Source organism: Podarcis erhardii (assembly GCF_964252035.2).
Source record: "Podarcis erhardii genome assembly, chromosome: 13".
NCBI lineage: Eukaryota > Metazoa > Chordata > Lepidosauria > Squamata > Lacertidae > Podarcis > Podarcis erhardii.
The window spans coordinates 50,579,039-50,595,162 of record NC_138502.1 but is presented as its reverse complement, the minus strand read 5'-3'; the positions used below and the strand labels follow the sequence as shown (position 1 = coordinate 50,595,162).

The window sequence follows — 16,124 nt, the reverse complement described above, 5'->3', positions numbered from 1 at the left end:
GCTTACCTCATACGCACTATCCCGATAAGAGTAGTCGATAACTTTACCGATAGTTTTCCCATAATGCAGCAGCGACTGAGAGACGAAAGCAGATTGCCTGGTAAATGTGGCAAAAAATAGACCAGCTGGACTAAGCGTTGTTGGGATTCTTCTGGCAAAATAGCGACAGCACCATCTAGTGGATCTGGGGGGGAAAAAGGATCAGCAGCTAACATCATCTGAAAACCTCAAAATGGGGTGCTTTTTCCTCTGGCAGAAGTTTCCGTGTTCCACGCTAAACTACTGTAAAGGAGAAACTGGTTGCATTACCACCAAGAGCCACATCAGGAAATCCCAGAGCAAGAGCAGGCTGAAATTTCACCTGCTGTGGAGAAAGAGGGTGGGCTGTGTAACTGCACAGGGGCCACTCAAGAGAACCACACCTACCGCTAGGCAATCCTACCCACTTCTTCATGGCGTGTGCCATCCCACACACAAAGAGCCAAGGCCAGTGGTACCAAGGCAGTAACAGATTCAGCATTGTCCACCCCAAACAAGTTATCGCCTCAAGCCCAGATTCCTATCACACAAGGGCCAATCAACGTGCCAAGCTGCATTGTTTAGGGACAGAGATTCCTCTCAGAAAGTTATGGGGAAATGTGACGGCCGTTGGCACTGGGAAGCAGGTGACAGGAACTCGCAGGAAAAAGACTGAGTGGGCAGCGGCAGCAGTCCCTTGGGGGGGGGCCTTGATAAAAGATGAAAAGACCAGAGTCACAATGGCACCCACTGGAAACAGAACAGAATGAAAATGAACACCAATGTACAAGTCAGAAGAGCAGTTGAGAGAGAAAGGAATGGAGGGAAGGCTCTGCTTGATGCTCCCACTGCAGATTTCAAAAAGGACCTGAGAGAAGCAGGAGCCCTTCTGAGTGTGTCCATGGGACGGGGCGTAGGGTCCCACCAGAACTCGTTCACTTAGCTCTAGGAAGTTCTGGGTGCTGCTTGTGCACAGAGCCCAGGAAGAAGGCACACCAGCTAAAAATGAATGATGCCAAAGAACTATTCAATTTTCTTCAAAGAACAACTCAATTATGTAGGTTCATTCGTCACCCCAGATCCAGCCAGCATCTTCAAATGGAGAGTGAAAAGCACATGTTTCTTCCTTTGCACCTCCCCAATCCTTCACTTGAAACAAATTTATCAAATTCTTGCTCACTTTCCAGAATTTTTTCCATGATACAATTGAGAGATGGTTACAGGATTCCAATTGACAAGTGTGAAATCAGGAAATCTGAGGGGCATTTAACATGGTGTAACTAAAGCCACCAGAGACCTGAAGCTGGATCACACCAAAGGCCCATGTAGTTGAGCACAACAGCACACTACAGGCATTAAAATATGGCTGGTTTCTTTTCAGTTCTTTTCCTAATGAATTCTAGCATGAAATCCACCTTTTCCACAGCTGTCACACATTGTGATGGAGCAAAATTGATTTAAAAAAAGAAACTACTTTTTTGTAAGCAGCTTTGGAAGGGCTTTGCCTGGGAAAGTACATATAATCTTTTAAAACAATGAAATATATATGTGGATAGCATTTTCTCCAGATTTCTTCTTTCCACAAAACTAATTTGGCACATGTACTTCTCACTTCCAAAGAACACTACAGCTCCTGTGATAGCTTACCATAATATGAAGGAAGCAGCCTATTATTATGAGAAGAGAAACCAAAAAATACTCATCATCTGGGATTCCTCAGAAACCAAGAGTCTTTATTCCCTATTGCTAATTTAAGAAGTTCTGCAAAGGAGGTACCGTAAATTCGAGGAGCAGCAGCTTGCAAACTTTGCAGGATTTCTTTGCTTGCCCGGGAGGCAGCCGAATAAATAGTACCAATCAACTGGTCCGAAAGCTCGGCGTTTCTCAAACCAAGAAGAACAAGTTGTTGAGGTAGACCAGCCAGCCAACGAGTTAATACTTTGCTCCTGCTTCTAGTATGTGCAAGGGAGAAAAAGGCAAGGGGAAGGTAATACGTGTTAGAATATCGTTTCAGAGAATGGGAAACTTGGTTTTGAAAAGGAGGAACCCCTCCACCCCAATTCATCAGCCCATTTTCACATGGCAAATTTTGGCAGGGATTTCCTCAATGGAAGAGAGTGTCAAACTGTTTCTCAAGGTACTCACTGACAGTTTCCCTCTGTGGTTTTTAATTGTACAATGTATTTTTACTGTGGCCTAAGTTGATTTATTGCATTTATTTATTGCATGATGGCAGCCCCCACTCTTTCTCCCCCAAGTGTCTCTGGAATGATGCTGAATTGCAGGACAATTTTGTTTTATGGACATTTGGGGTGCTGGGGGCGGGGGGCAGGCAGTAGTAGCTGATGGCCAGTTGCTACCATGAGGGATCCTGCCCCCTTGAGACAACACAAGTACGATATAAAGGAAACGAAAAAGCAAAACCCACTGCCAGTCTACTGCCACTTGCCAACAGTAAGAAGCATCTGGAAACATTGAGAACCACCATCCATCCCCTCTCAAGCTAGAAGGTTCAAAAAAAGTACTTACTCTAATTAAGTACATATGATTTACACATTTCCATAAGTGTTCAAGGCTGATCATATAATATATAAACAAACAAAATTACAATTCAAGCCTTCAGCATACCTTTATTTTTAGTATTCCCACCCAATTCCTATCCCTACTTCTGGAGTGTTCTGTTCTGCACTGCCACACTTTTGACCCAGTCAGCTGCCGGAAATCATTTATTAACGTTACGCAGGCACCCACATTATACTGTTTCAGACACCTGCTTTTTATTTTTAAAAATTAGCAAGCTTATCCAGACATATAATTTAGTTATGTACAGTCATACCTCCGTTTATGTAACCCTCTGGTTACGTAAACTTCGGGATGCGCGCATGGCAAACTTGGAAGTATTTCACTGGGTTTCACCGCACGTGCATGTGCAGAAGCGGTCCTCAGGTTGCGGAAACCTCAGGATCTGACCGGATCGGGATCGGAACGGATCCCGTCCGCAACCAGAAGTACCACTGTATACCTATTTTTAAATTCCGCTGATTTCATTTGTGTTATCATTGATAATTGTTTTATGTATGCCACCTTAGGGGTTTTTTTATTTAAGCCATTTATATTTTTTCTAAACAACACAATTTTCTGAAGATCATCAGAACATGTGGCTCCTGGAGAAGCACTCTGTGTAAACAGAACAGGTAGGAGGAAGGAAAGATTTGCATGGGGTTGGGAGAACACCCTACAAGTTGAGTGTCAACAGAGAATGGGAAAAGAACCTTCCTGCATGAGAGCAGAAAGGAGATGGTCTCATCCAGAAGTGGGTGGGCCAAGCTTTCTTTGGGAGCAATGTCAGGGCAGGGGCATTGGGCATCCATTCCCCACGTCTGCCAGGAGGATACCAAGCCCTTCTTCCCCCACAGGGCCACGCTTCAAGAGACTGGTCTCCATCGCCAGCACACAAGCTGATGGACACAGAGCAAAACTCCAGGGCCCCCCCAGCTATGCTGCTGCATCCCCCCCCTCCATTCTCCCAGCCTGAGTGAATAAACATAGTACACATGTTTTTTGAAAGGAAAAACAAGTGTAACCTCTTTTGTCCCAGTTTGGTGGGATTTTATTCAATACACAAGCCTCTCATGAAATCTGGGTTAAGCAACAGCTAAATCATTGAATTTTTTTCTTGATGTAATACAGAGCCTTTATGTACAGAAATACAGGTTTTTTTACTTCTGTAGATGTTTTAAGTCGTGTGCACCACGCTTACTTGTGGACACTCTCCACTTACTTGTTCATATCTTATTAATAATACTAATAATAAATTTTATTTATACCCAGCCCTCCCCGGCCAGAGCCGGGCTCAGGGTGGCTAACACCAATAAAATTTCAGTAAAAACATAGTAAGAAAAAAATATTAAAATACAGGTTAAAATGCAATTTAAAATACAGCCTCATTTTAAAAGTCAAAACCATAAGGGGAGGGAAACCAGCTTTATCATTTTTCTTGTGAATGTAATTTTCTTCTTCCTATTATTTATTAAATTTATGTAAAGCCCTTCATCCAAGGTAAACGGGGCAGTTTACAATATAAACATCCATGCCAGCCTTGGTTTGGTTTAGTTTTTATGTGTTTGTCTGATAAAGTTCTATTTTGTTATTTGGGTTATATGGACAAATTTTTTATTTAAACAAAATCAAGATAAAGCCTAGTTTATACTTTAGGAAATTGAACTGAAAGCTGAAATGAAAAATAATAATAATTGTTACCTGTTCGTATGAAGGTTCAACTCTTCCTTCTGATAAACTCTGCTAAAAAAATTCAAAAGCAATGTACGAATAGGGAAAGAAAGGTTTCTTTGCTGGTAAAGAGTATACACGGCTTTCATTAGCGTCTCTGCTGCCACTAAGAGGGAAGACAAATGAAAAATGATGTTTTACCTCCTCTCCATTCTTTGGAACAAGTATTCAGCAATTTCTTGCACCAAACCACACATCTAAAATGGGTAACTATGAAACTATAGCAAAGGCCAGTGTGGCATCAGATGCAATTGTGTGGATGTTATTGTATATTCATGCTAGAGTGTCTTGACATCTCAATCATAGCTGTTGATGTTTCCCTTTTTTTAAGGGAAATTCCCTTGTTCCGAATAGGATTCCTCGCAAGAAAAGGGAAAAGTTGACAGCTATGATCTCAATGCACAAATACACCCCCGCCCCGGCACATATATATGTACCGTATTTTTTGCACCATAACACTCACTTTTTTCCTCCTAAAAAGTAAGGGGAAATGTCTGTGCGTGTTATGGAGGGAATGCCTACGGGTGGCATGTCTACGGATTTTCCTCCTCTAAAAACTACGTGCGTGTTATGGTCGGGTGCGTGTTATAGAGCGAAAAATACAGTAATTTATTAGTCGTTTTCTTTTTGCCATGGCAACTCAAAGAGATTCCCACTCTTACACACCACATTTTTCTATGTGAAAACCTAGAGTGCTTCTAAAAGAAATTAATCATGAAAATGGGACTACTACTGAATGGCACACATTAAATTCTCTTGTCTTGAAGATAAAGAAAGAGTGCCATTGCTGTCTCCCCAACTTGGGGTATGTGAGGAAAGGGAGAGAGAATGAGTTCACCAGAGCCCTTACATCAAGGACTCATCTCCTGGCACACATGCAGGTCTCCCCATCATAAGCTTTCACTATGAAAATGTACTGTTTTTAACATCTCCATCTGTGTGTGTGTGTGTCTGGGAAAATACCCATTCGCATTCAATCTCAAACGTGCTAGCCTTCCACCGCTTCTACATAAAAGCCTTTAATCAGTATCACCCCTACCTCGTCTGCCAGCTCCCACTCCAGGTCTGAGAAACCTCTTCCCCACAGCAAGCATCACAAACGCCCACAATCCTTCCATGCCAGTTTGCCCTCTAAAACCCTCCTTACATGCAAAAAGAAAGCACGCCTTATCCATCATATCTTACGGCCAAGTTCCCTCGTCTGCCACAACACATTTACGTATCTACAGTATACAAGTATTCCTGTACCGCAATATGTGTACAAAAACATATAAAAACCTTTGAAAACAGAATTACACTGACTGGCTAGTGAAAAGGCTTCAAGCAGCTGCCGAAAAGGCCTGTTGGCATAAAAGTGTATAGTCTTCCACTTCTTGCCTGCAAATGTTGGCAAACTGAAAATTTGATCATTTGCAGTTCACCTTCCTGAATACAGTGTGCTACTCTAAGCAGCTGAGTTTCTAGCTAGGGAGCGGGAGGGAAGAAGATGGTGCTCCTTTGCCCCCTAGAGTTCAATATGGTTCATATCCTTTGCCCCCTAGAGTTCAATATGGTTCAGTAATTTCTGTGGAATATGGAATGGAAGCTGTCAGGACATCAAATAACAGATCTGGGCTTTTAACAGCCCCAGATTATACATTATGATTTTATTTATTGCCTTTTTATCCCACCTTTCCTAGGCAAAGTATCATATTTCAGCCTGATGCCCTGAATTTACACACGGGGGTGGGTGGGGAATCTTATTTCAATAAATGCTTAAGTATGCGAACCATGAAATAAAATCTCAATTTCTCTATACAGTGGTACCTCGCATTAAGTATTTAATTCATTCCGGAGGTCCGTTCTTAACCTGAAACTGTTCTTAACCTGAACCACTTTAGCTAATGGGGCCTCCTGCTGCTGCCGCACCGCCAGAGCACAATTTCTGTTCTTAACCTGAAGCACTATTTCTGGGTTAGTGGAGTCTGTAACCTGAAGCGTATGTAACCTGAAGCGTATGTAGCGCGAGGTACCACTGTATTGCTTTTTCATGCATGCGTTTTAGTAGGGCAAAATAGCAAACAAAACACATGTTGAAAAATTGGGGGGGGGGGCAGTTGCATTTGCCCTGGTTCTACAAGGCACTGGGTGAAACCACCTCAGCTTCCTCAGCGGCAGTTTCAGCATAGGGCCGGGGCCGACATAGCTCATTCCTCCCTCCATGTGCCGGCGGTGGAGGGACTCAGGAGCGGTTGTTGTTTCACTTGTGACATACCACCAGGTGAAGGTGCCATCGTGCTCTGGCCCTCAAACAAGTCCTGGGTGATGTATTTGATACATCACCCAGGCCTAATTTCATTATAAGAATGTCATAGCTGTGTCAGTCTTGCATATCTCAAACAAAATTTACCTTGTCTTCTAATTCTAAGCTTACAATAAAATCCACTGCTGGTAACTTCCTTATTGAACATCATGGGGGGGGGGGAATCTAAACATTTCTAAAATCTGGTACCTATAAGCATATTCAAATGGAGAATCTATCACTGTAAAATGAGGCATGCAGCCATTTTTTCCTGCTAACTCTTGCTACAAACAGTGGTTTGGCACCACAGTGAGTTCTGAAATATAAAAAGGATGCGTCTCCTGATCATATCTTTTACAGTCAGGAGAAGAGGTAAACTGTATTAATCTAAGGCACAAAACTGCTCTAAATCACTTTTGGATTGTCTCACTAAAGGGAATTAATGCAAATAGCCTAGAAAAATGCCACATATTGGTAAATGCATAGACAAAGACTGTACACTCAGTGGGTCTTACCTTTGTTGATTTGTATCTGTAGAAGTCTCCAAGTCACTTTGAGCAATTTATTCAATTGCTTACTGTTTAACTTACAGCCATTGTGAAGGGGGAGCTTACAACCATCGTGGAGGGTCTCTATCACAAACTTTCTAATCATATCTAGCCAATGAGAATCCATTTGCAGTGTTGAAGCACTCGCCAATGAGACCATGATTTCGCATAAGGTTAAATTCAACATGAGATGATCAATGTTTGACGACGTCATACAATACTTGTTGCTAAATGAAAGACAGAGAAGTGTTTATGAAAACTGGCACAAAGCATTATTCAACAGTGAAGAATTCTACTGGGGCCCATAACTCTATAGATATTTCAAATAAGAAGGCATATACTCCAAAGCGTTAAAAGTTTCAACAGGTTCCACTGCAACATGAACACAGAAGAGTAAGTTTCTGAATTTCTCCTGGTGGCAATGCCAAAAAGCAGGAGGCAACCTTGCAAACCCAAGGTTCACTGGGGACTATTCCTGGAAAACTATAATTTAGCACATATTTGAACAAACGCCGGTAGAAGAGAAAAGTGCTGGTTGCATATATCAGTCTTTTATCCACATAGGACAAGCACAAATTACTATGGAGCACACAGGTATCTCTCTCCAGTTAGTTGGCTTATGCAATACCCTACATCAAAACACACACACACAAAAAAACAGAACTCAATCAAATTTATTGTCTGAAAATATTCTCTTATGAACAAAACTGCATTATGCATTACTTATGAAGGAATTACTGTTACTCTGAGTTAAAAACAACAAAAATTCCTTACAGTGAGGATTATGGGGGGAAAGAGAGAAATGCCTGTCGATCAACCAATGGCTGAGCTTTCTCCATTGCTACTCCAGGATTTTCCTATGGTTGTGAAAATTTAAGAACTCGAATCACAACCCACTGATTATCTGAAAAGGGAACCACTCAACTCTGGCTCTCCTGGTCTTATAAGCAATACCTTTTCAAGGGCTCTTTCTTTCGGTGCTTGCTTGTTTCTTGGAAAGAGTAAGGAAAATGAGACATGAAATGGTGCTTGAAATCATTCAGGTAATTTGCTCGAAGCCACACTTCCTGTAAGAAAGGCACCAAACATTAATAATTTTCTCCAAGTGCTAAGAGTTTTAAGGAAAGGTATACAAACAGAAAGATCATAAGGGGCTAATTTATGGATTTTTTTTCCAAACTTGATTAGGTTAGAGGACAAGCATGCAAATAATTTCCTGTGACATATCAGCTCAGCAACTTCTGTTTCTTACCATTTCATCCAGATCTTCATTTTGCTTTACAAGCTTCCACAGCAGGTATATGATACCAAGTACTTGTTCCATTAGCTGCTGAGATCCAGGTTCCAGAAGATTTCCAAGAATGGGAGTCGCAAGTTGTGCAGGCGATGCTTCAATCCAACAATTAAGCAGCAATGGAATTATAATTTGAATAAATCGTTTTAAATTTTCAGGAGATGACAGGCCATTTTCAACACTGCCTGTCATACTTACCAAGGACCTAGAACAAAGGCCAAAACATTCTTTACAAAACCACTGCACAGAAAGAAATGTATTTACAGTTATAATTCTACACACACAGACCCAGAATAAGCCCTGTTTGACACAGTAAGACTTATTTCGAAGTAGTATACACCCGGCTGTATGAGCATGTTATGAAAGCTGGTCAGGAGAACAGCCTTACTCATTTATACAAAATGATGTCAATTTGGAGGAGACCATGTACAGGTTATTTACAGTTATAATTGTGCTATTATTCTTACATTGCTCCATGAAAGTGAGTGATTCATGAGAAACATGTATAGGCAGTAGCTAATGAAAACCCAGCCTCCTCAGTTACACTCATTTGGGTGCAGAAAGGGGGGAGCCACACCCCTTGATGCATAGGCATAACTCATGGGGCACCCATATGAATGGCAGCCCAAGTCTGCAGTCTTCTCAAAAGAGGCTCTGCACAAAACCCACTTGTGTGACTGCACAGCGTTACTGCAATAAGCCTCACTATATTGCCATGGTCAGCAGCAGCCTGCTCACTACGTTTCACATCAGTGACAAAGCATGAACCTTCAAACATGTTGTAAGCACGCTATTTCTTACCTTAGCCTGAAGGATGAATGCATTCTGATTTGTGGGCCACCATTTTCATACAACTGGATATGCTGCTGGCCACTCGCATATTCCTGCCAATTAACATGCAAGGAGTTTCTTGGTACTTGTGGGTTGTCATTTGGCTCTTGTAGCCCTTCACTGTCGGTTTCTAATTCACTGGATCCTTCCACCAGCACCTGAAGGAACTTTCGGAGCCTGACCAACACATTAAGCCTCCATTGCTGCGAAGTTACCCTACGATTAGGATTAACAGACAGCATCCAGCATATTTTCTCCTTATTTTTCAGTTGTTTTGATAGTTGTTGATGAGAAATCAGTTCTACAAAGTTATTCAGCAACACACTACTGCGATCTGTCAGGAGAGTAGGGTATTCCTCCAACAGAATGTCCAATACCTTCAAAGAATCCTCCTGAATTCCTTCACTGATATGAGTCATGGCACTAGAAAGATGTGCACTAAGTAATGGGAAAAATGGAGAGATGTGTTCAGCTCGTATTTTTGGAGCCAAGAACTTAAGGAGGCAGATTGCTGCTGCTCGTACAGCAGAATCTTTGTCTGTAAACACAGCTGCCAGCTCACTCAGTATATTCGAAAGGTGTGCATCAATGATGAATGGATACTGGGACAGCAGATCTTTGAGTCCAAAAAGGGCACTTTGTTTAATTCCTGCACTATAGTGGTTCATTTGTGAAAGCAGATCCTAGAAAAAATACAGAGTTGGTAATTGCTTGAAAAACTATTTACATCACAAACTTATAATTATTACATTTGTGGCTGAAAGGTTTTATACACTTCCAAAGCAAGAAATAAAAGCAAACTTCACACTAGCACAGCAAAAACCAAAGCATTACAACACTAAGAAACCATCAGCCCCTTCCTTTGCACAACTGGGAGAAATAAGCTCACTTATTTCAGTAAAGTGTACCTATTTCTGCACAGACTTAGGCTGCATACATCAAAACAAACATTTCTCAGAGGCTGTTTAATCGATGTTTAGAAATTACTGGAATTCAAGCAGGAGACATAAATCTGCATTTACGTAAATGACAGTGTGTTTATGCTTTAAAATGCAAAGCAGTCAATGAAAATCCAAGGCAATCAATGCTAGGTTTGAATGTAACTTTATAGGTCTTCAGTACACAATCAGAATATAAATAAAATCCAGCCCAGTTGCTTAGAAATCTTATCATAGTAGAACAATTAAAAATAAAGCTAATGAACATTAGTCAAACACAAAGACCCACTGAAATCTATGGACACAAGTACCGTTAAGTTCATGGGTTTCAGTGGGTCAATTTGGAGTAGGACTTTGTTCAGTAGCGGGGACCTCTGACTTGTGGTCCTAATCAGACCTACTAGGCCTTGCCATTTGGTCTGCAAGCCCATGTTGGCCAAGCCATGCCCACTTGCCCTGCGCTGTACACCAAATAGGCACCACCTATTAGTTGATTGGCAACACCTGCAAAGTCCTGTGCAAAGCACCATGCCCTGGACTTTGAAAATCCTGACAATCAGCTGATCATCATCACTTATGAAGCCCTGTGCCCAGCGCTCTGCAACCACTGATAATCAGCTGATTATCAACAATGGTCGCAAGGGTCATTCAAATAACCAGGAGTCTTGATAGACTAGACCTGGAAGATGGACATAATACAAAGTACCTGAGAATCGCAATGAATTTCAGGGGAGAGCATACTCATGGTGCTACCTTGGGCAAATCAACTCTTATGGAACTCCCCTGTTCTAAAGGCACTGATGGCTTCACCACTGTTGGAATTTTGCCACATGGTGAAGACACTTCGTGACAGAAGGCAGTATTTAAAAGCATCTATCTTGTAACAATACAACTCATGAGATGGAGATGTTGAACACCACTGATATAGCTTTGGGTTAAGGAAGCTCACCTCATGACAACAAAGACACAGTAAGAGAGTATTAGCTGAGGTTGTAAGGTACAGTCATACCTCGGGTTAAATATGCTTCAGGTCAAGAGCTTTCGGGTTGCATTTCACGGCGACCCGGAAGTAACAGAACACGCTACTTCTGGGTTTCGCCACTCGCACATGCGGTCAAAAAGATGGCAAACGCATGCGCGGAAGCGGCAAGTCGTGACCCGTGCACGTGCAGACCTGCAGACGTGGACTGCATTTGCTTCAGGATGCGAACGGATTCCCGTTCATATCCAAAGGTACCACTGTATTCAGCAAGGATCCTTGTAACTCTGATTTCAGCTTAACAATAATGATAAAATTAAAAAGATTAGGTATTTTGAAATTTATTGTCTTCTCCAACTTATCTATGTAGCTGTCCAGATTCCTAGATATGATGTTTTGGCATCTCCAGTAGTATGTTAACCCTTGACAAAAGCTCACACTATATCAAAATTAGTCTCACAGATGCTAATGAACTCAAAAGTGCAACAATAATTGCTGGCATATAAATTTGCATTTCACTGTACCTTTATGTTAAGCTTTCTATTATTTGTTGGAAGCACTCCATCCTCTCTAAGCTGCTCGGATAGATGTATGGCTCTTGTTTTGAAGTTTGTATCTGTTGCATTTTCTAGTCTAGGCTTCTTTTTTCCAACTTTTAGCTTCACCTTATGAAAATCTTCTTGATGTTTCCTTTTCTTTGTCATTTTGAAGCCACTGTAGAAAAATATAGATAGCTGAACAAGTATGTTTAAGGGGGGGAAATTCCTGCAACTAAACTGAGCAAACAATTACTCAGACCCAATTTTTGAAACCAAAGTCAATTTCTGGTTTTCTTCAGGGTCCGCAACATAATCTAAAAAGAAATTGCAAAATGTACACCCTTATGCTCTACTCCCTAATGCTAGTCATCTGAAAATCTAGAAATGGCTGCCTTCTTCATGGCACTGCAGCTTACCTGATGAAGTTTCTCTTGGGTTCAAGATGAAGTTACAATAGATCCAACTCTGAAAATTCAGAGTGTAAGGTACTGTGATGGATGGCAAAAAAAAATCTGAGCATCTCCACATACAAAGGGTTCACAACAGAGAACATTTATCATCAATACCAACATAGCCCAGCCTAGCACCCTCACATTTTTAAAAAAGAGGTATTAGCAGTTGAAGGCTTTTACATTCATGGCCCCACTGAAGCGAGGGTTATGTTCCAGGCCCCTGCGTGCATAACTGAATTGCATAAAGTGTGGAGCACCCTTTAAATGCTCTCTCTCTGCAATCCATACAAAAAAAGACTGCATTCAAAAATATCCACGACTAGAATTGAACCTCCAGCAGGAGGCTGGAGGACATGTGGAAAAGTGGGCTACCCTGCATATCAGCTGTTAAGACGGAGAGGCTGAGCAGCTAGTCTCTTCGGGGCTTCCTCTGCCCTTACTGACGCCCTCTTTGGGATCTGGGGAAGGTCTCCCTGCAAGCCACAGGGACTTTCCAGCTCTCTCTTGCCATTTCTGGATTTGAACTGAATTTTATTATTTCCCAACGAGTGCCCGTAAGTGTGGCGATGCCTGTATTAGTGAACAGCATTGAATGCAAACTGGGAAATTTTTTGGTTCAAAACCCCAGAGCCAAAATCACTCCCTCTAAGAGTTAAGCTGCAAATCTGTAATTAGGCGGCTTGCTTCAGACCACAGGAGGAAGGTCACATAACCAAAAACACAACCAGATAAAAACAGAATTTATCAGCATTCAGGAAGTTAAGGTGCCTGGAGGAAGGGTTTTAGACCTGACACACCGGTTTTCCATATAAAGGAAACCTTTTTGGATAACTAGAGTGCATGGCTGTTTCAAAGATAAAATAGGGAGGTATATTCTAGCCCCAACTATCAGCCATATTTCTTAAGAGCCATTGGGAAGTTACACCCCTGCATCTCAGGAACAACTCCACCATAATCAACCTAACCCTACCATATCAACCAGTGAAGCAACTGCTGCAGGAAGCTTGCCTTCCCACCTCCCTGCCAGAACATTGGGCCCCAATGGCCAGTTGGCCTGGGACTGGGAAGCAGAAGGGGAATGCCACACATTGCCACTGGCCCAGAGGAACAAGGACAGATGGGCCAAAAACATCACTTCTGTGCATGCAAAAACCACCAGCAAGGAAAGACCTGCCTGGCAGGAACTGTCATATAAAGGCTTATTTAGAACTCATCACTTTGTTCTGGGCATTGCAAAAACTGCTTTTTTACCATTTTTGCCCTCACTTCCGTGTGCGTGTGTGTGTGTGTGTGTGTGTGTGTCTCAAGCTTGCAAGCCTGAGCACAGGGCCTGTCCCTTATTAAGGGAGGTGAATAAATCAGATAAAGGTACAAAGAGGCAGAAAAGAAAAGAGATAATGATTTGAAACCGGGGAGGGGGGGAGGGAGAATTCCAGGGGTTGGGAACCTCTTAAAAGAGGAATTGTGTAAAAAAGATGCAATAGAAAGAGCGATGCATAGGAACATGAGTTATTGATTCCATCCCTCCCGATTAAAATGAGTATTTATGTTGATGGGGGATTTTTTGGAACCTCCCCTGCAGAACTGCTGATGGAAGAACATTCAAATGTAAAGGCTTAGCAATGTTTTTGAGCAGAGAGCACAGAAAGGTAGTTCCCTGGTTTATAGGACTGATGTTAGTTAGCATGCTATCTGAGGTTAAGCCTAAGCATGATTATCATCAGGGTAATTATTATTATTATTATTATTATTATTACTACTACTACTACTACTTCCATACCGTCCTTCCATCTAAGGATCTCAGGACACAGATTTGCAATATAAAAACACAAAAGTATAGTATCAAACAAACAAAACACCCCCCCCCTCCGCGCGCCGGTTTAGGAGGCCATAGATGGTTTAATTAGCCAAAAGTGACTTCGCTTTCGGAACGACCACTATTGTCGTTAAGGGCGAAGAGCCACAGCCCGGCGGGCAGCGTCCCAGGTAGTGGCTGGAGAAGGGACTCCCGCCTAAAACCCGGAGAGCCGCCGCCGCCGCCGCTGCCAGCCAGTGCAGACAGCACTGAGCCGGAGGGAACCATTGTCCCGACGCGGCGTGAGGCGGCTTCCTCGCGTCCCTGGCGGGCCTCTCGGGGGGGGGAGGGGCTGTCACGGACCGGAGTGACCAACGGAAAAGCAAGAAGCGGGGGGGGGGGCGGCGCCGGCGCAGTGAAAGAAATCAAGCCCGCTTCTCCGCCCGCCCCACTTACCAACCTCCTGCACGCGCGGCCGGCAGCGACGGAAACGCGCTCGGGGAGTCCTTCCGGGTCACGAGGAGCCACGGTTCCCAGAAGCCGCCCGCCCGCCCAATCAGCAGGGCGGCTGAGGGGAGCACGTGACCCCAGCAGCTGGGTAGTCCACCTGGAATCCTCCTCCGGAGAGGGAGGCGGAGCGCTGGCTGGGGAAAGCGCGTGAGGGGAAGGGAGGATTCGCGCCTGGCGCCGCCTTGAGGAGCGGAGGTGGAACAGCAGCCTGGCAGGGACTCGAGGCATCTTGCAGATAAACATGAGAGCAGCTAAAAGCAAATATGTATACAGTGGTACCTCAGGTTACAGACGCTTCAGGTTACAGACGCTTCAGGTTACAGACTCCGCTAACCCAGAAATAGTGCTTCAGGTTAAGAACTTTGCTTCAGGATGAGAACAGAAATCGTGCTCCGGTGGCGCGGCGGCAGCAGGAGGCCCCATTAGCTAAAGTGGTGCTTCAGGTTAAGAACAGTTTCAGGTTAAGAATGGACCTCTGGAACGAATTAAGTACTTAACCTGAGGTACCACTGTACCTGCACTGTACATATATATTTTAAGAAAAAATAAAACATAGATAGATAAAAATAAAACATTGTGCGCGCACACAGGGAGTATCATCAAAACCAGGGGTCAGCAAGGTTTATCTTGCCTGGGCCAGATCGGTCCTGCACCGATCCCACTGTGGGCCAGATTGCGCATGAACGTGAACGCGCCGACGATTTTCGGCGTCTGCGTCCGCGCAGACACAATTTTCAGTGTATGCGCATGCACAGACGTGATTTCTTGCACCATGGAATTGAGTCCCCACACTGCACCGGTTTAGCACAGTGTGAGAGCAGGCAGCTCAGTTTGGGGGTGGCTCATGGGCCGGTCAAACAACCTCCACAGGCCGCTTCCAGCCCATGGGCCTTAGGTTGCCTACCCCTGGTTGTTGTTGTTTATTCATTTAGTCGTGTCCGACTCTTCATGACCCCCTGGACCAGAGCACGCCAGGCACTCCTGTCTTCCACTGCCTCCTGCAGTTTGGGCAAACTCATGCTGGTAGCTTCGAGAACACTATCCAACCATCTCGTCCTCTGTTGTCCCCTTCTCCTTGTGCCCTCCATCTTTCCCAACATCAGGGTCTTTTCCAGGGAGTCTTCTCTTCTCATGAGGTGGCCAAAGTATTGGAGCCTCAGCTTCACGATCTGTCCTTCCAGTGAGCACTCAGGGCTGATTTCCTTAAGAATAGATAAGTTTGATCTTCTTGCAGTCCATGGGACTCTCAAGAGTCTCCTCCAGCACCATAATTCAAAAGCATCAATTCTTCGGCGATCAGCCTTCTTGATGGTCCAGCTCTCACTTCCATACATCACTACTGGGAAAACCATAGCTTTAACTATACGGACCTTTGTTGGCAAGGTAATGTCTCTGCTTTTTAGGATGCTGTCTAGGTTTGTCATTGCTTTTCTCCCAAGAAGCAGGTGTCTTAATTTTGTGACTGCTGTCACCATCTGCAGTGATCATGGAACCCAAGAAAGTAAAATCTCTCACTGCCTCCATTTCTTCCCCTTCTATTTGCCAGGAGGTGATGGGGACCAGTGGCCATGATCTTAGTTTTTTTGATGTTGAGCTTCAGACCATATTTTGCACTCTCCTCTTTCACCTTCATTAAAAAGGTTGTTTAA

At 43.4% G+C, this 16,124-nt stretch overlaps 1 protein-coding gene across 5 annotated transcripts in view; it reads right to left on the bottom strand.

The window, feature by feature from the left end:
• TEX10 (testis expressed 10) overlaps nt 1-14,515 on the bottom strand; it is a 39,539-nt gene extending 25,024 nt beyond the window's left edge. Inside the window, exons 1-10 of one of the 5 annotated variants that reach the window (XM_081836258.1) lie at nt 14,422-14,439; nt 12,135-12,206; nt 11,704-11,893; nt 9,233-9,945; nt 8,390-8,636; nt 8,092-8,204; nt 7,105-7,364; nt 4,279-4,414; nt 1,795-1,970; nt 7-184 (exon numbers count right to left, since the gene is read on the bottom strand). In XM_081836258.1, coding sequence (XP_081692384.1) covers nt 7-184; nt 1,795-1,970; nt 4,279-4,414; nt 7,105-7,364; nt 8,092-8,204; nt 8,390-8,636; nt 9,233-9,945; nt 11,704-11,883 — 2,003 coding nt within the window. In that variant the 5' untranslated portion in view covers nt 11,884-11,893; nt 12,135-12,206; nt 14,422-14,439. Of the gene's footprint in view, nt 1-6; nt 185-1,794; nt 1,971-4,278; nt 4,415-7,104; nt 7,365-8,091; nt 8,205-8,389; nt 8,637-9,232; nt 9,946-11,703; nt 11,894-12,134; nt 12,280-14,421 lie in introns of those variants that run through there. The other 4 variants (XM_081836259.1, XM_081836256.1, XM_081836260.1 and 1 more) reach the window with 4 other exon arrangements.
• Nucleotides 14,516-16,124: the final 1,609 nt, after the last annotated feature.